The sequence below is a fragment of the Rattus rattus genome, chromosome 6 (genome assembly GCF_011064425.1).
Source record: "Rattus rattus isolate New Zealand chromosome 6, Rrattus_CSIRO_v1, whole genome shotgun sequence".
Classification (NCBI taxonomy): domain Eukaryota; kingdom Metazoa; phylum Chordata; class Mammalia; order Rodentia; family Muridae; genus Rattus; species Rattus rattus.
Window position 1 is genome coordinate 114,800,393 of NC_046159.1, and position 26,742 is coordinate 114,827,134.

Below are 26,742 nucleotides of genomic sequence, written 5' to 3' on the forward strand. Positions count from 1 at the left end.
CAGAAGCAAGCCAAGAGGGCTCACAGCAGCCCCAGTAGCCCCTGTAAAAGGATGGAATGAAAGGCACCAGGAGGGATAATGTGGTGTGAAAGAGGGGAACGCCTAAGAGACTACAAAGATTTAACTGTGCCCCATCAGGACACCTTTTCCTTTATAGAAATTTCCTTCATATTTCTAGTTGTCTAAATGACTCGCTTAAGTCATTCCATGCTGTGCTCCATTCTTTATCCTTTGTCTCCTAACTCTTCCTAGTTACAAGAAACAGTTTTGTTTGGTTTGCTTCCCTCCCATAGTTTCCCTAAGAGTCTCTTTGCCAGCTCCCCCACAGCCAACGCAGACAGCTATGCTTTAAAGGTACGATGTAAATTCCACTTAATTTTCTTCCTCCCCTCCTTCGGTGTTGAGCTGCTGCGAACATTCCTGTCATGCCTCTTACTCAGTAGGATTTCCCTACAATCACATGCACCTTTCTCCAGCCCAGTCTCGTTCCAGACTCTGACAACAAACGGACTCCTTTATTACCTAATTTCTCCTTAAGTTGGTCTCACAGTCTGTATTAAAAATGTATGTGACGTAACACACTTAAGTATCATACAAGGCCACAGGATCCAGGCTTCTTTAGTTATTTACTCCTCTTAGCTATGAGTATTTGAATGCCAGGTGGACTGTGAATTCCTGCTACTTTGAAACAGATTTTCTCCCCCATCATCTACATAATGCTGAGATATTCTGGGCCAGACTCCTTTACTCTGTACTGATTATATTTCATCACAAATGAATCTGCCAGAACACACACAACACACCCCAAACAAACGAACAAACAAACAAACAAAAAAACAACCATCAAAATCCTCCAGTATCTAAGTGATGTAAGATTGTCATTAACTTCTGTCACCACCTGCTGGTCAAAAGCCGTACTGCTCATGAATTAACTGGAAAAAGGAAGGGCAGTGTTTGGGATGTTTCAACTGCATTTGCATTATATTTGTAGCAAAGAAAGGGCAAGTTTGTTTAACTCTAAAGACTCCTAAGGTTATTTCTTTCTTCACCATAAGTTATACATTCTGTTTTATTTAACATTGTATACTACAGGCAAGGAACTTGGGCCCCAAAGCTATGTTCACAATGAAATTTTGAGGGGTGGGAGAAGCATATGATAACACTATTTAGCCAGGCTTTCCAAACGTGTGGATTAGTATAAGAATTCCACCCTGTACCATTGGAAAAGCTTTTTATAATTTTAGGGAGAATTAGGGAGGTCCTGATGTTGGTTCTTTTTTTCTTCACTTCAGTAGTTAACGCAGATGTTCTCCCTTTCCCTGTCAGCTCCTAAAGCAGGCACCGCACTTTAAATTCACTGTTTTGTTACCCCATTGTGCTGTTTTATTAAATGACGTAACCAGTGCTATTAGTAAACATGACATTTTTTGTTATTGTTTCTTTCTTTTATTTTTTTCCCTAGTAGAAAATTTCCAAAGAAGTAGGCTTGGCTAAAGTGAGAGGTGGGAGAGTCTGGTTTAGCGATCTGACAGTTGAAGGTTTTTTTTTTTTGTATTTATCTAGAAGGTGTCTTGGTCAAATGCTTTGGGCCTTGAAACTGTCCAGAAAACAGGACTCTCAGTCCTCGGTTCTGATGAGAAGGCTAGGATGATTCCACGACAGGCTTCAAATTAGCAGTTAAGGAGACTAGGCCTAAATCTCTGTTTCCAAGAACTGGGCAATTACGAGCAAGTCCAGGCCTCAGAAGCTGCCCTGCTACCTGGCCCAAGGCAAGGACTATGGGTCAGCAGCAATTTCCAGACTTCCTCCATTACTTCTTCAGTAACAGTTTCCAGTCCCCCACATCCCAGTAATGGGATGTCCCTAGAGATGAAGTAGGATAAGGGTCACCTACCCTAGAATGCACTAATGTGCTTTAAATCAGACCTGCAAGCTCACTTGTTTGTCTATCTTGATAATGGGAGACCCCACCACGATGGGCTTCTGCAGAATAAAACACTGCGCTTACATAATATGTGAGTCTGGGGTATCATTCTTCAGTGAACCATGGACGCTCACACTGACTGTTCCCTCTGGCTGCAGCATCCTTTAGCCAGTTCTGTGTATCAACAATTCTTTACTGAGCCTCACGTCTGCACATAAATATCACCTTCTCAGAGACAGGCTGTACACTGCTCATTCCCTTTGAAAATGGTCACACTGGACAACTTTACTTATTACTTTTGTTGTTCCTGCTTCTGAACAAATGGTCCGAGAGAAAAAAAAATCTCCAAGTGTCTGGGGTTTGGTTAACTTATTCTGCTTCAATGACTCTAACAGGGCTAGTTAGGTTTTGGAGAGGGGAGTATAAACTGTCTGGCTTAGCACTGCTATCACTTTTGGTACGAGCCATGGATGATAAGAGAGTTATGTCAAAGGGAGGAACTGTTCCCTTGGGCAAATGACCTCACCATTACTTGGGTACCAAGATGTTCTCTTACCATTGTTTTTCCTAGTTTTTTCTTCCATCCAGTCAGAACCCTGGATTTCATTAACCACCTAATTTTGTTAAGATGGAGCCCCCCAAAAAAAAATAAATAAAAAAGAAGCCCCCAATCACCGAGAAGCAGAACCACAGGCTCCAAGTCTGGTTGAAGGTTAGAGGACCTGAAGAGTAAATTCTTTAAGATGTGGTGGGGTTAAGAGTATGACTCTAGTTCTCCTGCCTCAAACTTCTCTCTGGCATTTACACTTTCCTAACATCAATCTTTCGCAAGATTGGGACATTTGTTCCTCTGGGTCAGTCATACAGTACACTTCTACCACCTAAGAACCCAGAACATTCTATTCTCACAATGTTTGTTAAAACATTCCTAGATCCCCTTCTGATATCACAGATGCCATGGGATGTGTCCCTTTATAATGAATTCTATTGTACCTAGCAAGCTTTCATTCAGTGTACCCCTCTACAATGAGTTGGTTCAGAGACCTAACTTAGAATACCACTAGCAAGGTTTCATTTACAGTGTGCACCTCTACAAAGGGTTGGTTCAGAAATCTACGTATTTTTGTACCACATGGAAGCGATCAGTTTTGTAGTACCTCATAGCCTCGATCAGCCAAGTCTGTCTACTCTCGATGTCTTTAGCAAATACTGCCCAGAAGACACTGGAATTGAAAGTTACAAAGAACACATGCATCTTTTATAAAGCCATGATTCCACATTCTAGAACACACTCAACAATGACAGATGTTCTTAGGACCTGGAAAGACGGAGAATAGAGACTATGACCTCATAAACTCCCATTGGAACAAAGACTATGACTTCATAACCTTTCATTCACCAGCCTCCACAGGAGCAAACGGATATATCAGATGGTTAATTCCACTTTATAGTTCCCATTTATGAATATGTATTCACACATGGGGGAGAGAGCATTTTTTTCATGATGCTCAGGTCCGTTTCCACCCTCATTTCAATCAGCTGAGGAAGTGCGGATAAAACATCAAAGGCTGAGCAAAATCAAAGTCCCTGAGTGACTACATTGAAAGTTTTTCGTAGCGCAGCGTTTTTCTTAACCTTTAGTCCTAACAGAGGCGTCAGCCTGTCTCTGTTGCGCCAAAACCCTACGTAGAGCCACGCGTATGAGCTGCGCAGGCGCAAATCTCTCCCTCCTAGGTGGGCGGGAGTTACCCCTAGCCCCGCCTGAGAGGTGGGAGCCAAGTGCTTTCTTGGGTGACACAGGAGCAGCTTCTACGTTCGATTGAGCGGGCCTGGGAAAGGTTCCCAGAAGGCCGCGCGCTGGAGTCTCTGAGCGCAGTCATGGCGGGCTTGGTGAAGAAGGTGAGCGTCTGGAGGTCACCATGGTGCTGAGGATGGGGCGGTAGGCAGCCTCGTCTCCCTCATCCGTGCTAAGAGGATGGAGATGCTAAGAGGACGGGTTGGGGGAGTGTTCCGCTGTCCTGACAGGGGGCGACAGGGTTCGTAGTTGTGTCTGGAAGTTCGGCTAATCAGCGGGCCAGGACAGGGGGCCCCGGGATGGGCGGGCTGGCTTTTCCTGCGCGCTGTTACGCGTGGGATGACGGTAAACAGCACGGTCTTGTTTTGTTTCTGAACAGACTACTGGCCTGGTGGGGTTGGCCGTTTGCGACACTCCACACGAGGTAAGTACGGCTTTTTGTGTCTTTGCCCTTCTGGGAAAACTGCGATCGAGCGTCCTTGCTCTTGCAAGGTTAACGGGACAAGGGGTCCCTAAACCCCGCGAGCTCTTGCCACGAGAGCAGCGCTGAGCTTCGCTGATCCCGCATCACTCGTTTTCGGTGTTAACTTTGCCATGATCTCTTTATTAAGACACTTCTTCCTGGCGTTCTCGTAGCTTCAGTTGGGACTGTTGTCAGCTCCCTTTAAATTCGCATTTTCCTTTCCCTATTGAAAACATTTCTGCGTTGGAATTCACACACTGGCTGACCCTGTCAATCCTAACAGTTGCCTCCTTCAGTATCTACTGGGGAAAACCAAACAACCAAGACCAAACAAACCTAAACAAAACCCCTATAATTTACCCCTCTTTTCCAACAATTGCACCATTTCTCTCCTTTCTTTCTACAAACATAACTCGAAAGTTTTGTCCGTGCCCACTGCCTCCGACCTTCTCCTTACTCCTTACACGTCAGCCAGACCTAGCTAAAACTGTTCTCTTTCATTATTACCAAATTTCACGTTTCTCTTAATTGTACCAAGAGTGGCATTGAAAATATTTTTGTTACATTCATCTGTGTGCGTGCCAGTGTTTGTAGGTCAGAAAACTTTCTGAAGTTGTTCCTCTTTCACCATGTAGATCCTGGGGCTCAAATTCAGGTCATCAGGCTGTTGGTTAGGGCCTTTAGTCTCTGTGCCCTCTCACGGACCCAAGACAAGCATTTTTGATACTCTTGTTGAACTGCATTAAGTACTTTGTTTACTGGATGTCCGAGCTCAGTATCTTGGTTTGGGGTTTTTGTTTGTTTTGTTGTTTATTGTTTTTTCCCGAATCCTTTACCCTTTCCAGTTGTTCCTTCATTTCCCCACTCGTATACTTTGCTGTAGTATTGATGACTCTGCTCTGTTAGGGTTTGCTCTCCTGGAGCACAGACAACGGTTAGCTTTTATATTTCCGTATCAAGTACGGATTTCTTCTTTTGTAGTCATACATGTGTGTCTATGTTTTATCACACACATACTCTTAGTGAATATCTTCGTTTATATGTCATGCAGGTAGCTAGGTAAACATAGCCAACTGAGATGTCGCGTTTGAAGTGGTCCTGGATTGCTTGCCTTACCTCACGTCTCACTTGTCACTTAAGGAAATCCTCTGGGTTCTGCCCCTGGATTATCCAGACTTTGCACACATCTCACCGCCTCCGTTGCTAGTACCATTGTCTCCGCCACTGTCCTCACCCCTGCGATAGTTACATTTCTTTGGTAACTGCTTTCCCCTGCTTTCTTTCAGCTGATTGACAAGTGCTAAAATGTGTTGGGTTTGTGAATCTTTCTTTAAAACCTCCAGTGGCTTTTTATTTTAGGGGTTCTCCAGATGACTATAACAGACCACACTCCACTGACATATCTTGTCTGTTCCAAGCTTCACAAAGACTTTATTTTGTGTTCATTTCTAGAACTCTGACTAGTACGTAGTGTATAGTTAGTATTAAATGACTTTCTTGCATTCTTTATGAAGTTGAACTTCAGATTGTGGAGAACAGAACTCACAGCTTTCCATTTCGAGATATTCTTCCTCTATGGGTTGTCGTTCTCTTGATGGTATATGAATCTCTCTGGTGTACCCCCCCGCCCCCCGCCAGCTCGGAGTTTGGATGTTATCAATATCAAAACCTTCTACTCTCATATTTACTCTGATAGTGGATTGTGCTGAGTTTTTCTGTAACAGTTTGCCCTCTTTCATCTTCTGTCAGTTACACTGCAGCCTAAGTCCTTGTTGTTTAAATCACTGCAGCAGCTTTATTACTGGTCTTCCTGATCTGTGTCTGCTGTTCCTTTGACTATGACCACCAGGTTAATTTTCCTTACAGACCTGTTCCTTAAGTCTTTAAGTTTCCCACACAAAAAGACCCAAGCGCTTTCACTTGGGATATAAACAATATCAGTCTAACCTCCCCTCCTGCCTCAGCTCGGCTTGCTTTGTGCAGTGGTTTCTGGTGAGGTGCTCTCCAAGGAAACATGAGTACCAGATGTGGAAGGTAAGACGCTAATTTAAGTTTTCTAGAGATTTTTTTTAATATAAAAAACTAAAAGTGGCTTAAGCTTGTTTGTAATCCTGGCACTTGGGAGGCTAAGAAAAGGAACTCAGGTCTGAAGTTGCCCAAGCTGCACAGTAAGACCTTGCTTGCTTCAAAGCCTTGGGGTTTTGTTTTTGCTTTTGTAATTTTTTTTTTACACGATTTAACCTAACATTAAGCATAACTATCATTTCATTATATAGTCAGTGTGAAAATTAATGCCAGTCTGCAGCCTTTTTTACGGTGTATTTTACTTACATTAGATCTTAGTCTGAGCTAATCTCACTTCAGGTACTCTCCAGCCGTATTTGCCTAGCAGCTGCTGACTACACAGCACAGCTGCACACTTACGTACTATTTCCTTCATGTTCTTGCTGGGTTTGCCATCTCATTTCTGTATTACTTCATATGTAAATTATTTCTAGTTTCCATCTCCTTATCCCTCAAGCTCTATCTCAGATGTATCCTTTTTTATGATCATTCTTCCTGTTGCTAATACTCAGATTGCAACAATGTGTGGCTGGTGCTGCTCTGATCCAGCAGCCTATACAGTTCTGTGTATTTTATGGGTGAAGAACGAGGGCATCGGGACAGAAGCAGCTCCGCTAGACAACCAGGCAGTGGGGCTGTGTGAGTGCAGGGAGTGGGCTCTTCTGTTTGGAACTCCTCCTCTGCTTTGCATCTTACCCTGGCCTGCCTGCCATTAGTTGCTTTGTGTTTTTTGATGTTAGTCATCTTTTCCTCTTCTGTTTCTTACGCAGTTTCTTATGTATATACACACACGCGCACACACACAAACATGTACTTAGTGGGATTCATGTCCAGTCTGTCTTTGTATCCAAACAACACATGGTGCTTTCTACATAGGAACACTGTCATTCTTACTGAGAAAAGGAGATGTTCTTTAGCAGTGTGGTGATTACTTGTGATTACTGAGCTCCAGGTGCAGGGTGAGTGCGTTCCTGCTGGAGAGGACAGCTCTGGCATACGTCTATGGGGTAATGAGTAGTCTCTTTTTACTGGGGAAGTGTCCCAGTCTGGATAATAAATTAGACAGTTTTCTTATTCTTTTCATATGCTAACCATTCTGATTCTCCTCTGAATTTTTCTAAGACACGATGGATTCTTTCTTATCCTGAAAGATGAAAAAAATGTTTTCAATTTATTAGCTATTTGTGTAAATGAGTGTTTTGCCTGCATGTTTGTATACGCACCACTGTGCACCTGGTGCCAGTGAAGAAGGTGTCACATTCCTTAAGACTGGGGTAACAGATGTTGTAGGCTGCCATGTGGATGTGGGGAATAGAACCCAAATCCTCTAGAAGGGCAACCAGTGCTCTTAACCACTGAGCAATCTCTCCAGTTATTCTCTCCCCATCTTTTTAAAAAAACCTCAAATTTTAAATTAGATTGATACTAAAATACTATATTAAAGATGAATATATGCATTGTATTCATAAATTTGAGAGAATAAGAGTTAAAATGGTGCCAAAATTAAGAGTTTAAATCAGATTACATCCTTTCACATTTCTTTAAAAAAATTTCAACTTGCCAAGTTTACATCCCCAGAAAGCACTTAAATGCTGTGTGGGTGTGGATCTACCTGTAATTCTGACATTCATCAGGCCAGGGTGGGATCTTGAGAGTAAGCCCTAGGTAGGCCAGTCCTGTCTACTAGCTCTTGGTTCAATCACAAGACCCTGCCTCAGTGGATAAAGTGGAGAGAGATGGGAGTAGATCCCCAACACTAACCTGGGTTCTCCACACACACAGGCACACGTGTCCACACAGACCAGCATGCTTACACATGCAAACATGCATACATATGCATGTATACTGCATGCACATGTTATCCAAAGTCTTTTTAATTATGGACACCCATAAGATTAACAGGTTACATACTCACTCCCTTATTCTGAGAGGGAAGAGCAGGGCACAATTAGAACCAGGTCAGTGGAACACTAAACCCAACAGTGTAAGTAACTCAGTGTCTGACATCTGTGATGTACTCATGATCTTGGGCTCCTGAGAGCGTGGAGGACACTCATTCCTCAGGCTCTGCGATCCACAGTACGGCTTCTCCATTCTACATCTGCTGCTGTCCTTGGTGGTCTGCCTGTAGTCCTGGCATTTCTGATGTGTTCTGTATAATTTGTAGTATCTATTACCTAAAGATGAGGAATTCTGTTTTTAATAAAAGATTTGATTTCCAAAAGACCATTAGCTGTAAGTTAATTCAATTTGGCTTTTTATTATATTTTTGATATATACACATAATTTTTATATCTTATCACATATAGAAAGACTTTCCATATTTGTATACCGCTTTTCCTTAGGTTGTAAAGTATAAATACGAATTTTAGTAAAGTACTGTTTAAAATTGTGAGTCCTCTTTTAGTTTTTTCTATAAGGTACTTAGATGTGTTCTGTCTAAACTTTGGTGGTATTTCAGTTTACTGAGATGTGTATGGTTTGTTTTTGCAGAGGCTAACAATATTGTATACAAAGATTCTTGATCTTCTGAAGCACTTTCCTAAACATGCAGCCTACAGAAAGTACACAGAACAGATCACCAGTGAGAAGCTGGAGTTGGTCAAATTGGTAAGCAGCCAAGTCAGTTTGTTTGGTTGGGTTAATTTATACATCCAGTTTGGCGCGTAAGGAGTCATTCAGTTGCTTACTTTTGCTCTCAATTCTGCCGTTTCTCCTTTGCATTCAGCACACGTGTATTTTGACTGACTACTATGTGTAAAGTGCTGTGAGAGGGCTAGAAGACTGGATCCATTGCAGTGAGCTTTCTTGTCTAGTTGTCAGTGTTTGTTTACCTTACTATTAACTCACCCACCCACCCTCCAATCATAGTAGAGAAGAACAAAGCACAAGAGAATTGGGTGGTGGTGGTGTTACAGAATGCTGTCAACACATTTATTTTTAAAAGTCCTTTGTCCTGGGCCTGATGGTGCAGGCCTATAATTCTCAGCTGAGGCAGGAGGATCACATATTTAGTCCACCTTGGGCTACAGAGAACATGCAAAGCCAGCCTGGGCTCTCTTTCAAAATAAAAGGTTAGAGGTGTGGCTCAGTGGTGGAACTCGTAGCATGATAAGCCCTGGGTTCAGCTAATAACTACACACAAGCACTTTGTTGGACGAGTAGAGGGCCACATTTAGTTTTCAAACCTACCCAAAGATACACGGAACAGTGTCAACACCGACTGATACGCTGTCCCCAGAAGTCTGTGTGTCAAAGCTGTAATATGTAGTATTGCTTTATTTAGAAGTAAGTCATCAGTGGAAATAAAGTTAAATTCATAAGGGAGGGGCCCTGATCCCGTAAAGATTGACTTGTGTATAAAATATAAAATAGACACTAGACACCAGTGTTTGCCCCTGGCCCTCCAGTGCCCAGCAAGTAAAGGCTGTAAGAGCATAGCAAGGTGCCAGCTGTCTGTGACTTGAGGGGAAAGTTCTCACTAGACCCAGCTGTATTGTCACAGTGACTGGACTTCTACTCTCTCCAACTATTAGAAAATCGTGTGTGTGTGTGTGTGTGTGTGTGTGTGTGTGTGTGTGTGTGTGTATTTGTTTAGTGGTGCTTGAGATTGAACCTAGGTCCTCACACAAGAAGGCAAGCACACCATCTGTGTCCCAGCCCCCTCCTTTTACTATCAGTTTTGACACAAAACCAAATTTTCACTAAAATGGTGAAGATGAACTTGAATTTACTCTGTATGTGGCTCAGGCATGCCTAAAGCTTGCAATCCTCCTGCCTCAGTAGCCGGAATAGGTGAGAGTACACATCTGTATCACCAGGCTCAGCTGGAATTTCTAATGTTTAATCCTGTCAGTCTATGTGCTCTTTTATGGTGGCCAACCACATGGACCTTTTCCAGCTTTAAATCCAGCGTCTGGTGGGAAGACGGTGAGAGAAATGGTATGTTGCACAGAACTGTGTCGAACTGGCTGACTTTTCATCCTCATAGGCATTTATTTCACAGACTTTGAAGAATTAAACTGTTCACCCAGGCACAAGTGATGACAGAATATGAATTATTATTAGGTTACCAAAAGGTCAGTCATTAAGCCCTCTTCCGGATAGTTAAATAACAGTTTGAGTTTTAACTTACCTGAGTCTTAGCCTGCCAAGTTTGGAAGAAACTTAGGGAAAATGTCTTATTTACATATATATGTATAAATGACAGGGTCTGGATTTCAAAACATTCAGCCTATTAGAAAAAAAAATTTCCTTAGGTACCATATTAACAATGTTCTTGATATAGAATAATGTACAGTTAAAATGTGCAGAAATCATTAAGTGTGGGGCTTGATGGATTTTCAGAATCAATGAATTCTAATTAATACCTGGCAAAAAAAAAGTGACATTTCCACATTACCCAAACACTTTACCTTCCTAATGATAACAACTGTTTTGATTTTTTTTTTCTATTTCTAAACTTTTTAGGAATGGAATAATTTTTGAATATCCATTCATATCTGTGTTTTCTTACTTAATAGTATATTCGAAGTAATCCTCTGGGTTGTTGCATATAGTTATGTCACTTATTGCTATATTATATTCTGTTTTATCTCAGTTCCATAATTGACAGGTCAGTTCTATTGGTGGTGGTAATTCATGTTATTTCTAGTTTTAGGTTGTCATTTGTGGCTGCTGTAATGTTTTTATGTTATTTATTTATTCTTCATTATTTGGAGGTTTTTTGGTCATATGATAGCATTTATTGTTAATTCTTTTATAGGAAGTTTAGAAAGTATTTACAAAAATAAAACTTTTGAAAATCTATTTTAGAAAGACGAAGTTGTGTGTCATATGTCTTACCTTTGCTAAGAATGTCGATATTTAATAGTTTTTAATATTAAGACAAAAATAATGAAATAGCAGAGAAATGAAATGGATTTCTATTAAATTTTGATAAAACATTTTAAGACCATAGTGAGAGAAAAGTTACTGCTAAGGTTTTATAACATGTAGGATATCGAAATATGCAGATATGCTCCTGTGTTTAATTTCTTTCTTTTTTCCTTGAAACTGTAGGAACCAGATGTTAAAAAATTAGAAAACTTGCTTCAGGGTGGTGAAGTAGAAGAGGTGATTCTTCAGGTAAAGGCATTGACCATTTAGTGCTGGGCATCTAGTACTGATCCTGACTTGCAGCCTGTGGCTAAGGGAGACCCTTGGGTGAAATTTGAAAGCTATTGATGTGGATCAAAACAGGCTTTTAAGTGTCTAAGAGCTCGTGAACACTAATTCCCACAGATTTCAATCTCAGAACTCAGGGGTGACTAAAACATTTGTATTTGATGGTGGAGTACATCATGACTTTGGAATCCTGACTATGAAGGTCTGAGTTCTAGCAGTTAACTTCCAGGCATAACTCTGAAAATACCTCTTGAATAGTTAATCAGATGATCTTATTTTCTGTTATTAACAGGCTGAAAAAGAACTAAGTCTGGCAAGAAAAATGTTGCAGTGGAAGCCCTGGGAGCCACTGGTGGAGGAGCCCCCTGCTAACCAGTGGAAGTGGCCAATATAATCCCAGTGTCTGATGATGGATGAATCTAATGTGCAATTAAATGTTCTGTGATGCTAACGTGTTCATGTTATTGACTTTAATTAGAAGTATGTATGTGTATTATATTTCGGAGACATTTAGAGGACAACATTGGTGGCTTGCAGTTTCTCATTTCTGATGTCACACAGTGAGCTTGCTGTGCCTCTGTCTCTGTCTTTCTCCATTGAATTTCTTCTCCTATTGGTTTTGGGCATCTTTGACAGATGTATCTTGGCAGACAAGAAAATGATCTTCAACTTTGGTGTCTCCTGTCCTTGCTACACATCTGGACTTAAGGCTGACTATTCCAGTTACTGGGCAGTCTTCCTTTTGGGATGCAAATGGCTTTTACCTTGGATAACCATAGATATATTCAGCTTGGGATGGTTGTGGATGGGTGTGTAATGATTTTATAAAGATGACAGGTGTACACTAGGACTGTCCTGAGCAAACAGCATATGATACCCTACCAGAGTGATGTTAGGATGTCACTTACTGGAGGCCACATCTATTGAGTGTGAGGCCAGCAAGAGGCAGTTTCTATTGTGCCCCTAGACTCATTCTCCCTTGCCTTTCACTCAGATTTGCAGGATAGAAGAAAATGCTTGTCTTAATTTTTCTCCCTTTCCTAAAGAACAGTAGAATGCTGCTAACTAAATCTGGGTGTTTCTCCAAAAGGAAATGAACGTCCGTGGGGTAAGGCTCATGTAAAGGCTACTGTTATGCCCCTGTCTGTGCATGTGCTGGGCATTAGTGAAAGATGCTAAACAGCTAAGCATCACACATTTTTGTTCACATTAAAGTTTTCCCAAAAACCGTGGATGAGATCCTAAAATGTACATTCAGATTGAAGGTAGTTGGTGGAGACTACAGAAATGTATATGCAAGTCTCTTTAGAGGTAGTCCTCTAAAACTAGTGGAGTCGTGCAAAAAAATGACTTAGTATGGTCAGGGAGGCCTGGTTCAGAGGTGTGCATGGCTGTGTGCTCACTAGTGCTTGAGATGGAACCTAGGCCCTCGCACAAGTGAGAAGCACACCATACGTGTGTGTGCAGAGCCATAGGAGAGCCCTAGGACAACTTAAAGTATGTCACTCCCCGAGTACCATTCAACCTTCCCCTCCCCCCGCCGCCATTTTTTTAAATTTTATTGGTTTGTTTGTTTGTTTATTTTTTAAGACAGAATCTCTCATTGGCCTAGGAAGGTTTCTCCTGCATTGGAATTGCAAGTCTGTGGCACCAGCCCTGTTTTGTAAAGATGGCTTCTAGAAGTCAAATTTAGGTTCTCGTGTAAGTCAAGCATTCTGCAGTTGGCTTCTCTTCAGGTTCCTGGTCTGGATTTCGTACTTTTTTCATAGCTCATGTGCAAGAGCAGCTCTGAAGAGGTCCACCAGCGGCACAGACTGACCTGGTATGACCAGAATATTCTGTGAACCTGGCTGTAGGAAATGGGAACGTAGCAAATCACATGAATAAAGACAGTGTGTTTTGAATGTGCCATAGAACTCATGAATTGTGTGCCCTCCACTGTTAGTTAATTTTCAAAGCAGTCTTCAAATGTCGAAGTGTACTCAATGATCTATTAATTTCTGTATATGATTGTAAATTGCAAGATATGTTTCAGGATATCATGATTCTCAGTTTTCATGTGGACCTTGTAGCTTTCTTAGAGCTAAACATGCACTACCTTGTTACAGAATATCACATTTTACTCTTTTTCTGAGCATGGATTCCTTTTCTCCAGAGAAAAACAGGCCTGCAAATCTCTGGAATAGAGACTTCCATAGCTCACTTGTAAATAAACCCAACCTAAGTTGATACAAGGTTGTTTGTGGTCTAACTCTCACGTTAATAAGAACAGTGGTTTTGGCACAGAGCTGTCAATGTATTTGAAGATATATTAATACAAACTATGTAGTCACATTACCTTTCAGAGTTCAGTGAAATCTTGAATACCAAACATCTGACATACCTCACAAATTCAGGAAAGCAAGGATGGACCTTCACAAGTGATGCAAGTTTAATCGGATAAGTTCCAAACGAGTTTTAGGTCTTTAGTATTGTAAATAATCATTCCGTTTTTCTACTTACCTGTTTTTATCAAGATACATTTCCATGTGGAGTGACTTCAAAACGCTCGATTTCATAGAGCCACTAGGTGGCACCTTTGTAAAAGTGGAAGCACATGAAAAGAAAGAGCCTAGGAGTAAATGCAAGATAGCAAGGTAGATGAGTCGTTTTGAACAAGACCTAAGCAAGTGCACAGATTTAGGATGAAAAGTTAAATTAAAAGCTTTAACACTTTTTTTGTGATTAATACTATTTTTCTATTGCTATTTTCATTCAGGGGACATTGACATTTATGTAGCCAAACATGTTTATGTATTTGTGAGAGAGAAAGTGTGTGTGTGTGTGTGTGCGCGCGCGTGTGTGTGCGTGCGCGCGCGTGCATTCGTGCACTTGCTTTTGCTATGTTAGTAACCTATGCAGATAGACCACCTAAGAAAAGTACATTCTGTGTAAGGCTTTTTAAAATTGAGCATAGAAAGCAGAGTTCATAGTACATTATCAATAAGTTATTAAGACAGGTGGATATCACGCTACACTTAACAGTGGAAAGAACATGAATTTTTCTGCTGCCTCTATTCCTAACCCTGGTGTTTTCATTCTGTCCCTAACAGGAGGCTAATGAATGATAAGGCTTTGAAAGTGAAGGGGTGGGAAAGTGGTGTTAGTGAAGAGATGAGAGTGGCTTTGTAGCAACAGGGTATAAAAAAGACAACGACGATTATAATGAGGGAGATGGACTTTACAACACGTTTTTAATTTCACTAAACTTTACATGCCAAAGGATGTTAAATATAGCACGTAATAAGGGTTTAAAAATCTGGGCTCTTGATTCAGACCGAGTTTTAATACTGGATCTCATTCAATCTTTGTGTTTTTTCTTTTTCTTTTCTTTTTTTTTCCAATAGTACGGCAGTGCTAATAGCAGTCCTTCAGTAGAGTTACTGCATTGACTATTGGAAATACAGATAAGTTGCTGTGCTTAGTGATAAAACTTACTAAACATTTGCTGTTTTTTGTGAGATAACCACATGAAATTTGTGCAGGGAACATATTTGATCTGTTCTCCAAAATGTCTTAAGACTAAAGAATTTGATGAAAGAAAAATAAAAGCTTTGCTTCTCCTGACTTAGAAAGCGGGGTATTTGAGAGTTCTTCCTGTTTTTTTCTGGGTGTCAGGAAGCTAAAGCAAGGATCTTAATTGCACAAAAGCAAGTAAATACACAACAGTTGTAAACTTGTGTTCTTTTATAATCCCTGTCTCTCGGTGTTCATATTTGCATTTTTAAAGATGATAACCTGTGAGCTTAGACTGCTTACAGGGCTGCCTTTCCAAAAGTGTGAGAGAGCTCCCAGAGAGAGGTTAACTTCGAATAATCTTAGGGTCTCGGTTCCTGGCAGCCAACAATTTCTACTTCAGGCTCCTCCGCTTTTGCTCTTGATGGCTGGTTCCTTTGCAACTGCGCGGGGGCGGTGCCCTGGCGGATGAAGCTGCCAGTTGCTAGGATACACCAGCAACAGAACATCTAAGCAGAAAGGAGCTGCTTAGGAGGACTGGGGAAACCTTTTGGTCGGTAATAGCTGTTTTCTTGAGCAGGTAAGAGGACACGTTTGGCAGCCCTCCCCTAGATGACCACTGGTTCTAAGTAGGGGTGACCCTGGGGTGCCAGACCTTGCAGGGGTGCCGATCTCTCTTGGACACGGGGCTCTCTGGTCAGAGGATAATGCTCCTTAACGTTACTTAAAAACAGAAAGCTTAAAAAGCGTCACACCTCTTTTGACCCCTCTCTGGTTACCCCCTCCCCACTGATTGATATTTTGAATGAGCAGGGTCAATATGGGATGTTTACATCACCCTGCCTCCTGGGCGCTGATGATGGTAACTCTCCTAGAGGAGAGGAGAGTGCCGGGTTCTGGCCCTGTGGAGACCATTTCCAGTCTGCAGGGAATTTGGCCTTTAGACTCCTTACCAGGCGTGCTGCTTTCCTCCAGTCATCTTCTCACCTACTAACAAAAACTTCAGTAGGCCTGTCCCATAGAAGATAAGACAAAGTCTCTCTGCCTTACCAGCATAGAGGTATTAGTCTTTAATAGGAAGAAATGAAATCATGCATTAGAGCTGAAGTGGCAGACATTTTATATACAATCTTAATAGCTACTGAGTTTAATTTCTAAACCAAAGACTGAAACCTATTTGAATTATATATATAAAAATGAGGGAAATTCAGCATCCTCCGGGGTGCATGCCCTTAGCCCTGGGGAGATGAAGGAAGGGGATGACAAGTTTAAGGCCAGTCTGGAATGCACAGTGAGATGCTGTGTCAAGAGGTCCACGTCTCCATCAAATAGTGTGATAATCTGTCTTAATCATTGTTCTGTTGCTGTGAGGAGACACCATCACCAAGGCAACTCTTAGAAAAGAAAGCATTTAATTGGGGGCTTACTTACCGTTTCAGAGGTTAGTCCGTTCTCATGGTGGGTGAGCAGACACATAGTACAAGAGCAAAAGGAAATATCACATCTGGATCCACAGAGAGAGAGAGAGAGAGAGAGAGAGAGAGAGAGAGAGAGACAGAGAGAGACAGAGAAACAGACAGAGACAAAGGGAGAGACAGAGACAGAGGGAGAGAGAGACAGAACAGAGACAGAGAGAGACAGAGGGAGAGAGAGACAGAGAGAGACAGAGGCAGAGACAAAGGGAGAGACAGACAGAGACAGAGAGAGACAGAACAGAGGCAGAGAGAGACAGAGGGAGAGAGAGAGACAGAGACACAGAGACCGAGGGACAGAGACAGACAGAGACAGAGGGAGAGACAGACATAGAGACAGAGACAGACAGAAACAGAGAGATAGGCAGAGACATAGAGACAGAGACAGACAGAGAAGAGACAGAGAGATAGAGGGAGAGACAGAACAGAGACATAGAGACAGAGACAGACAGGCAAAGAAGCATGGACTTTTGAAACCTCAAAACCCACCCCCAGTGACATATTTCTAACAAGGTCATACCTCCAAATTTTTCTAATTCTATCAAAAGGTTCTACTCCCTGGTGACTAAGGATTCAACTATAGGAGCCTGTAAGGGCCATAAACATCTTAAATCGTTTTAAACCTCCCCTCCACACAAAAGAAATATCAAAGGGCTAGAATATGGTGTCAAATTTTAAGAAAAGAATTTTATGGCATTTAAAGGAAATCTGCATGCCTTGACTTTTCACCTAATTACAGAAACTTCTTTTGTAGTGTGTTTAAATTTGTAAACAGAATGTAAATTTGTTGCAGTCCTACTTGTATAAAACTGAAGACAGTTTAAATGTTCATCAGTAGAGCAACAATAGAATATAATGTGGCTTACTTAGTTCTATAATGAAGTTACTAGACAATTGTTGAGAAAAATGAGGTAGAAATAAATGTTTTAAAACATTAAGTATAAAGTGAGTAGGACCATCATCAATGTTTAAAAATGCAGAAAAGTTTATATATTTAAAGATATATGGTTTCAATTATAAACTCATTAATGAAAATTGTAGAATTACATTGCTTGATACTAAGAAATAAAACTAGAGTAACAACAGTAGAAGTTCATTTTACTGTTTATTCTCTCCCTTTCTGTTCTATTAGCCTAATTTTTCCCTTTTATTTATTTAATGTATATGGATATGTTGTAGCTGTCCTCGGACACACCAGAAGAGGGCATCACAGATCAAAATTAAGCAGACCCCAAATCTATACAACTCAGTGAGCTTCTGCAGTGTTAGAACAGGCATTTGGAATGGAAGTCGGGGACCCTCACACTCAATTTGACACTTCTGGGATCAAATATATTTTATGTACTACTCCCCACTAAACCCCAAATCGTTCACAACAAAATTAGAATTACAAAATAGTTATTTTTAGATTCCCTTTCATGGCTTTTGTTATAAAAATTGTGATAAAGTTTGTAAAGTTGAAAATTACCTTAAAAAAATCTTTCCAAATTGTAGCTGAGATGCTGGTGACACTGTTTACGCTAGTAGCACCCCATCACTTCCAGCTCATCTTATATGTGGGCTTGATCATTTGCACGCAAAACCTGCACCAGCGAGTGTTTATGCATATTTATGTGTGCAAGTGGAGTGTGTTAATAGACATGTGGGGAGTGTTAGGAATAGATATTAATTAGCAACTCGTCCTAGCTGGGGGAAGATTAAAACCTGCTGCGCGTCCTTTGTGTCATTCTAAACCATCCCCATGTTTCCGACGTAGAAATACATGAGTCTCTGTGAAGTTACTGTTAGCTTCTGGAGGTGACCACCTGTAGCATACATGGAGGCAAACAAATACTACCTTGTTCATGTGGATGAAATTAGCAGTCCCAAGAGCATTCCAGTCACTATGGTGCCGTCTGAAATGAAGTAATATAGCCAGAGGGTCCCTTGTCAGATTGGCGCCGTGGTGCTTGGACTTTCAGTCTTCAGGACTGTGAGTTAGATTAGCTGCCTTTCTTTTTAAAACATCAATCTCGGGATCTTAGGATAACTACCTCGATCCCTCCCAAAGGGAGCACCCTGGTGACTTCCCATTAGGTTCCACCATTTAAAGGCCAGTCACTACCTTCCAGAATCATGTAAGGGCCAACCTTGCAAACACATGAAGCTCTGGGGTTAACACCACTCAGTCCAAACCCACTCCAGTGTAGTAAGACTGCAAGAATGGCTACACATGGTACTCTTAAGGTTTTTTGTGGTAAACTAAAGAAAACCAGCTATTTGTTTGGGAAAGAGCTGCTGCTGCTTCTTCTTCTTCTTCTTCTTCTTCTTCTTCTTCTTCTTCTTCTTCTTCTTCTTCTTCTTCTTCTTCTTCTTCTTCTTCTTCCTCCTCCTCCTCCTCCTCCTCCTCTCCTCCTCCTCCTCCTCCTCCTTCTCCTCCTCCTCCTCCTTCTTCTCCTCCTCCTCCTTCTCCTTCTTCTTCTTCTTCTTCTTCTCCTTCTTCTTCTCCTCCTCCCCTGCTCCTTCTTCTCTTTCTTCTCTTTCTTCTTCTCTCCTCTCCTCCTCCTCCTCCTCCTCCTCCTCCTCCTCCTCCTCCTCCTCCTCTCCTCCTCTTTGTTTATGGATTTTTTTCTTCAGTAAACCAAAACCCCAAAGTAATAGGCTAGGCTGTGGTCATAACCTCTGCGCTGTCTCAGAGTTAAGAGCAGGAAAGGACATCCAGGGTCTGTCTGTGGCAGATTTCCTCTGTCAGTGGGAAGCTTCATATCTTATCTGTTGATGCCAACAATTGTATATTTTATTCCAAACATACACATATATGCATTGGTATGTACGCATCTTCTACTATGGAGATAATTCATTTCTAGTAGGGCAATAACGTTATTTCTTTTCCATAAGGATGGTATTTAAAATGGAAGACCCAGAAAAAGTTTTTACCCCTCACCACGACTGCTGGGTTTAATCTACACTGGGCAGAGCCATAGCAACTCAGCCTGGGGGTTGCAACCATCTCCTTTCTATTGATAGACTTCTTTCTGTCCTGGTCTGTGCCCCTCCTACTCTCAACCAGACCTTATGCAGCCTGGCTTTGGGATGACCTGGACCACACTGGGGTAAACACTGAGGCCTTGTCATTTTACTTCCCAAGGCCAAGTCCTTGGTTACTGTAACTTTGACTCCAATTACCTTGCCGCATGCCCTATATTTGACAGAATATCTATGTTAGGGGTCAGAGGTTGTTGAGGTCTCTGCATCTATTCGTGAGAGTAGAGCTAATGCAGAATGTATATATATATATATTTTTAAGATTTACCTATTTAATGTATATGAGCGCACTGTAGCTGTCTTCAGACACACCAGAAGAGGGCATCAGATCTCATTACAGATGGTTGTGAGCCACCATGTGGTTGCTGGGAATTGAACTCAGGACCTCTGGAAGAGCAGTCAGCACTGAGCCATCTCTCCAGCCCTAGAGTGTATTTTTGTTTTTATCCAGGGTACATTGTCTGGCTGGCTTTCTTGAAAAGTTGAATCCTTTCTATTGCCAAAAGCATAAATACCACACCAGTTATATATTCCAAAAAAAAAAAAAAAAAAAACCAGAAAGATCAGGTCCTTTCTTAAAGAGATGCGTCATTGAATAAGAAAGAAATAAGAAATAATATTTTCCACCAAATGTTCTCAGAAAATAGCATATTCCAAATTCTATTTTTTAAGATTCTTGGTTATTTTTAATTTCCTGTAATTTTTAAAAATTAAAATCTCATCTGATGCCTATCACCAATAAGAAAATAAATTTTAAAAAATGTGTGTCAGTATTTTAAGTTTCTGAGAACTTTGTCTGCATATGTGTATGGGCACCACACATGTAGCTGGTGCACTTGGAGGGCAGAAGAGAGCATCGGATGCCTTAGAACTGGAACTTCAGGCCTTTCTGAGACACATCTGTGGTGCTGGGAACCAAACCTAGGTCTGCTGCATGGTCAGCAAGTGCTCTTAACGAGCAACCTGTCCAGCCCCAGTGAAGAAACACTTAAATATGTAGTAACTTTAATTATGTCTTAATTTAGGAAAATGTCCGATACGGAGGAGAATGTCCTTGACTCCCCGGCCAGTGGTGAAGCGGCCGAAGTCATCAGTATTCCTGGCCCTACAGACGAAGCAGAAGAATCAGATATCTCACCAGACCAAGAATACGAAATAGAGGAATTCACAACCGAGAGTGATGAGACAGTGGACCACTACAGTGATCTCAGTGTTTCAACCCCCCAATCTTACGACTCCAAACCCAGGGACGAGGTCGTGTCCCTTGGAAGTGCCACAGACTCTCATGAGCAAGAATACAGACTTGGAGATCTTGGAGATGACCGGAGATCAGAAGAGGACGAGATGTCATTTCTTTATAAAATCAAAGCTATAAAGGAGAGCTTGCAGTCGTCAGTGAAAGACTGTATAGCCACAGGTACCAGCTGCTGCCACCAAACATTCTAGTTCCTTGTTTCATAGGGCAGCTTTTTGTTTCATTTAAACTTCAATGAAAAGGCTTAAAGCTTAAAAATTCAATTTAAAATCTCTCTCTCTCTCTCTCTCTCTCTCTCTCTCTCTCTCTCTCTCTGATGTGAGCGCGTGAGTGTGTGTGTGTGTGTGTGTGTGTGTGTGTGTGTGTGTGTGTGTGTATTTCAAACAGAGTAAGAAGGAGCAACTTGTGCGTATAACTGAAGTTTTTGGCTTGTAGATTGGGGTTAATTATTGCATGTAGCTAGCAAGATATAGCGTGGAACTGAGCCCAAACCCTCCTCTGCCTTTGGCATTCCCTTATACAACATGATGCTGCTTTTTACACGCAGAACAATGTGGACCTCGTGGAGGCCGTGTCACGGCTCGATAAGAGCCTTGGGGGAGGGGCAGCAATGCAGGGATTGCATAGCTGCTGACTGCTCCTTTTCGTCTTTGCCAGTGAATGCCTGTGACAAGAAGAACATGGGATCTGATGTAACAGCAGTAACAGTGCCAGCGGGGAGGGGACAGAGAGATCTCCACAGTGTCATCCCGGGCACAGAATGGGTCCCCTCCATCTGTTAAATTCCTCAATTCAACTGAAGCCAAACTAGGATTTGTAACTTTAACGTAGAAAGTAGTTTCATAACAAGCCACACTGGCGCAGAGTTGGAAACTTTATTAAAGATATTTCACTACAGGCTTTAAGCATGACGGTTAGAAGAAAGACACCTAGGGGTGAAACCAAGCTAAACCTGAGAGCGTGGGTGCGGGCTCCGGGAATTAGGTCCTAATTGATTGTCTTCATTTTTGTGGTTTTCAAGCAACACCTCAAAAAGTTGCTAAGAAACATCTATTTCCAGTTCTCTCTCTTTTGATTAGTGGGATTATAGGACGGCCCCAGAGATGCATTGGATGGGATGACAAAGTCTGAGAAAGCAGAGTCAGAAGGAGTAGGATTCCATAACGGGACACGGTGCTTGTCCTTTCTTTGTATATGGGGTTTCTCCTGAGACTCCTAGAGGACTGCAGGCAAAGAGCGAAGCTGGGAGAAAGGCTGTAAGCCGTTGTGTTTCTACGTAAGCAGTTTGTGCTGGAGCGGGGTGGGGGGGGGCGGTTTGCTCCGGTTTCCCCTGTCTTTCTATTCCACCTCAACAACAGCAATTTATTTTTTTTATGAAATGTATGAAATGGAACTCTGGAATATAGAGAAGGCAGCTCAGAGAGGCCCAGCATGCTGTGTGTACACAAGGAGCAGAGCGAGAAGATGAAGTGAGCCAGTCTCACCAAACAGAACTCAGTAGCTATCAATTCAGTTACTCCATGTGAATTTCTGGTGCCGTTCTGGATAGTTCAGTAATTCTTGACTTTGTAATTTATACCAAGTCTGCGGTGATTTCATAATAATAATAATAATAATAATAATAATAATAACAACAATAGCAACAATAATAATAGTAATAATATTCTGTGTACTGCCACCCCTTCTCTAGATATAAGTTGCTGACCCTTACTGTATTTGATGACGATGTTTTTCTCTCTTTTTGTTTACAGTAAAAATTGTACTTATTCCTGCAGGCCAGGAAATTGTAATGCCTTTCAGAGTTGATGCTCCATTTAGATTCCTCAAGGAGCACTTTGCACACTTATTACGTATCCCCCATCATGTATTGCAAATGGCCTATACAGGTAAGTTTAAAGCCTAATGAGTTTATCAAGACTGTTCTGGCTTTAACTTGTAAGTCGCCAAAGATCTTTAATTTTAAAACTATCCTGATATTTCGCATTTCAGCGCTATATTGTGGTAGGTGGTAGTTCACTTAACACATTTTCATAAATGCGTCTTATTCTATATCCTTTGGATATAACTGAACATTTTCAGAGTCACATCCTCAAGTCATTGACGGACTAGCAAGGAAGGTGGGCATGAGGTAGCTATCAATGTTTATCACGGAGATGTTTTCATGGCAGTAGCCACCTACACTTGACGTTTACGGAGGAAGGAACCTGAGTGGCATTCCAGTCAATAAAAGCGACAATTATTGGAATAAGTCCCAAAGGGGTGGGGAAACTTGGTACTTTTAGGAAAGTAGCAAGAAGCTTTGTGTGGATGGAGGGGAATGAGGTTGAACAAGAGTGGGCAATGAAGAAGAACTCATAGAGCATAAATAAAGGCAGTTTCTGAGTTTTCTATACGTTGAGGTAACTCTCACAATTACATTCTGCAGATGTTGCTGAGAATCTCTGCTTAAGCTCTTCAGTCATATGTTGTAATTAGATAACTTGTTTGTAACTGTGGTAGTCTGCCAGGTTAGCATAGCTAATATGTTTATGTAGGACTCATATGAACCAATCCTAATGCTTTTATTAAAATAGTTTTTTTTACTGACTTATAAAGATATTATAAATAGTTTCCAAAGAGCAAGTTTACCTCTAAATTAATTTGTAAGAGCTGGGGGGTGGTATGATGGCACAACAGGTCAAGATACTTTAAACCTCACGTTTTGAGTTCTGTCCCTGGGACCACATGGTGGAAGGAGAGAGCTGACTCCTACAAGTTGTCCACATCGCTCCTGTGCGATACACACACACACACACACACACACACACACACACACACACACACACACACTGAATAAGTGAATAAAAATTCAATAAAAAGCTTTAAACGCCACAAGAGTGAATGAATGAACCCTGAGCGTTAAGATATATTGAAGTAGCCAGTCAAAGGTTGGTGGCACAAACCAGGCCTGAGCTATGCAGTGACTATCAACAAAAATGGCAACGATGATCACAACGGTTGTCATGTTGAGTCCTTAAGCATGTTAGTCCTTCTCTGAAATACCCTGCTACAGGCTTGGTATAAACTACACAACTACCCTTTTAAGGGACACACCATTGCTAAATCAGGTTACTGGAAAGTAAACTCAGGGAACCTCTATAAAGTCAATGTGCTAGTAAGCAGCCGAGTTTGGACTGTAGGATATCAAAGAGAGAAGTTTAAATAATGGGCCATTAACTCAAACATGAAGCTTAAAATTGGATGCTCTACAGAGGGTAGAGATCCAGTAGAGGATAGAGACACTGAAGGGGCTCTACTTTTAGTGTTTATTCATCTTTATAGTTACCACGACAACCACTGGGTGGTACCAAGTTCATGTCAGCACCAAACCGAGAAATGTGAGATTCTATGCCAACCAAGCATCCTTCAAAACAGGTGCTTGCTTTATTCCACCAAGAGGGCTGTAGTCAAGTTAAGTAGTCTGTGCCCCCTCTAGAGAAGAACACAGGAATGAGGCAAGCTTATGAAATGTGTGTCTAGGTGTGTCAGTCCATCTGGATTACGCAAACCTAGAAGGTCTTCGGGTGTGCTACCTTGCCTGAGTAGCCATGTTGCTGGATTAAAATTCCTCTACACTTTATATTTTATTAACTTGTAACCCCATGCGTACTTACGATCCCATGATGCTTCAACAGTTATAATATATGAGTTGATTAAAGCAAGGTGATTGAAACTTCAATCCGTGTATTTTCCAATTATCTACAAAATATACTAAATTGCTTTTCACCGTAGTTCCTGTCTTGCGGACTTGTGTGTATGAACATTATAGCATGAGGTAGAAATCACTTATGTTACCTTTAGTAATTTACTGACATGTGTTCCTACGAGCAGCGTTGTTATTTTCCGTTTCCTTAAAATAGGAGCATCTGGTCGATCTCTGCATATAATGGTGACCATAGCTAACAGCATGCATTATATGCTTGAAAATTACTAATACAGTCAAATCGAAGTGTTCTCACCAAAGAAGGTAAGCGTGTAAGTAATGGCTCTGTTAGCTTTGTTTAGCCAGTTCACAGCATGGGCACATATTGATTGAAACATCATTTGTTACAAGTTTAAATCACGCAACTTTCCCCATTTAAAATAAAGAGTAAACAGAGACTTGCATTTCTCTGCCACAAAACACCCTAATATTTTCACGTTCCTAGGTATCAGTGTTGGGAATAATGAGTCCCTGATACAATACGGAGTCAAACCACGGGAAACCGTTCAAATGAATGTATATTCCTCAGAACCCGACCAATATCCAGTCAGAAGAATAGAGGGCTTGAGTGAGGGCTCCAAGATCATAACGGTCACCATTCAGACCGGTGAGTCCTCTAATTTCTGCCAGACAAAGTGGTTGAGTGCTCCCCTGTGCTGAACTTTCCTGCAGCCTTGGCTTTCGTCTCCTTAGGCATCGAACGCTACGAGGAGGTAGCTGTGGAGATAGTAAAATCTGACTTCCACAAGCCATTTCTTGGTGGATTTAGACATAAAATAACAGGACTAGAATATCACAATGCTGGAACACAAACTGTACCCAAGAAGATTCCGGAAAAAGACAATCTGTTCTGTAGGGACACCCAGGTAACATTTTTAATCCTTCTGTTTGTTTATGTGTATGGCCATTGTATACTGGATGACCCCCTCGACTTTCTTCTTAATTGTGCCCCAATCTGCACAGCTTTGGGATTGACCTCACTGGGGTGACAGGTAATAAGAGATGATGGGACATATGAGATCTGGTGAGTCATGTGCTCTGATGGAGACAACCAGTGGCCCAGAGACTCGGTACAGTTACTATGTATCACTGGATGGGCAGTCTACTGTGGAAGGCAGAGGTTTGCTTATTATATACAGCTGAATAAGGAGGCGTCTCACCTCTTAGGGGTTATCTAGGGGAACAGTTTCAGGCAGTAGCCATGAGAGGAGGAAGCTGGGAATGATATTTTCTTCACGCCCTGTCTGCTTCCTTCCTTTGACCAATGGAAGGCTTTGCTACTGCTCTGATCTGACCTAGGGAAAGGCAGGCCATTCCCACGATATGAGGCACTGGGGTCCTTGCCCTACATTCACTCAGAATGCCACCCACTCCCCACATAGTTACTATTAGGACATAAAAGATGATAAAAGATTAGTGCAACCACGTAGGAAAACACTCTCCACTTGCTGATGCTTGTAAGATTTTTTTTAACTATAGAATTTATGGAGTAGGTGCTTATTCTTAATTTTTGTTTTTTGTTTTTTTTTTTTTTTACTTTAGACAGTTTATCAGAAAAGGAAGCTGCAACAAACTTTGAATACCACCTCCACTCAGATGACTAAAATCGGTGTATACGTATCAAACATGACTGATAAACTGCTCACGCCAGGAAGTTACTTTTCAGCTGCAGAGTACCACGCTCGAAGGTTGAACGCGGTAAGAAAGTGTTCGCTGGGGTGGGATGCTGGAAATTAGATGCCTTTGCCAATGTTCTCTGCGTATTTCCCGAAGCGTGTGAGTCGCATTCTATTGAATATACCTCTACAGACATAACCAGAATTAAAAACTTTACTATCTTTCCGTCCCCTAAGGAACCTCCTCTGTTTTTGTGCAGCCTCTGGCCATTATGAGACTTCTCAACACTCTGTCTCTAACTTTTATGCCAGTACAGTCATATGGGGACTTCCCCAACTTACTAGGAGACAAGGAAGTTTGTCCTCTCTGATAAATATGTACTCTCTTCAACTTTTTTTAATCGTGTGGTAATCTTTCTTTCTTCCTTCCTTCCTTTCTTTCTTTCTTTCTTTCTTTCTTTCTTTCTTTCTTTCTTTCTTTCTTTCTTTCCTTCTTTCTTTCTTTCTTTGTTTGTTTGTACCATTTTCACCATTTCCAACCTAATTGATCTCTTACAGATAAATTACAATAGTATCTAACTATCATCTACCATCACTTGGGCATGAATAGAAATGACCTGAAATCAGGAATACACACACATACATGTACACACACACACACACACACACACACATGTTCTGAAGCCAGCTCTTTTTCTACCCTAACCAGACCAAGATATCAGAAAT

General features: G+C 41.4%; 2 protein-coding genes across 2 annotated transcripts in view; both read left to right on the forward strand.

The window, feature by feature from the left end:
- Positions 1-3,668: 3,668 nt before the first annotated feature.
- On the forward strand, positions 3,669-13,641 carry Ndufa5 (NADH:ubiquinone oxidoreductase subunit A5). Its single transcript, XM_032906869.1, has 5 exons — positions 3,669-3,823; positions 4,099-4,143; positions 8,740-8,856; positions 11,308-11,373; positions 11,705-13,641. The coding sequence occupies exons 1-5, from the start codon at positions 3,803-3,805 to the stop codon at positions 11,804-11,806; spliced, it is 351 nt and encodes a 116-aa protein (XP_032762760.1). The 5' UTR covers positions 3,669-3,802; the 3' UTR covers positions 11,807-13,641.
- Positions 13,642-19,791: 6,150 nt separating this feature from the next.
- Iqub (IQ motif and ubiquitin domain containing) overlaps positions 19,792-26,742 on the forward strand; it is a 53,702-nt gene continuing 46,751 nt past the window's right edge. Inside the window, exons 1-5 of the mRNA XM_032906870.1 lie at positions 19,792-20,820; positions 22,410-22,544; positions 24,846-25,007; positions 25,094-25,266; positions 25,943-26,098. Coding sequence (XP_032762761.1) covers positions 20,433-20,820; positions 22,410-22,544; positions 24,846-25,007; positions 25,094-25,266; positions 25,943-26,098 — 1,014 coding nt within the window. The 5' untranslated portion in view covers positions 19,792-20,432. The remainder of the gene's footprint in view (positions 20,821-22,409; positions 22,545-24,845; positions 25,008-25,093; positions 25,267-25,942; positions 26,099-26,742) is intronic.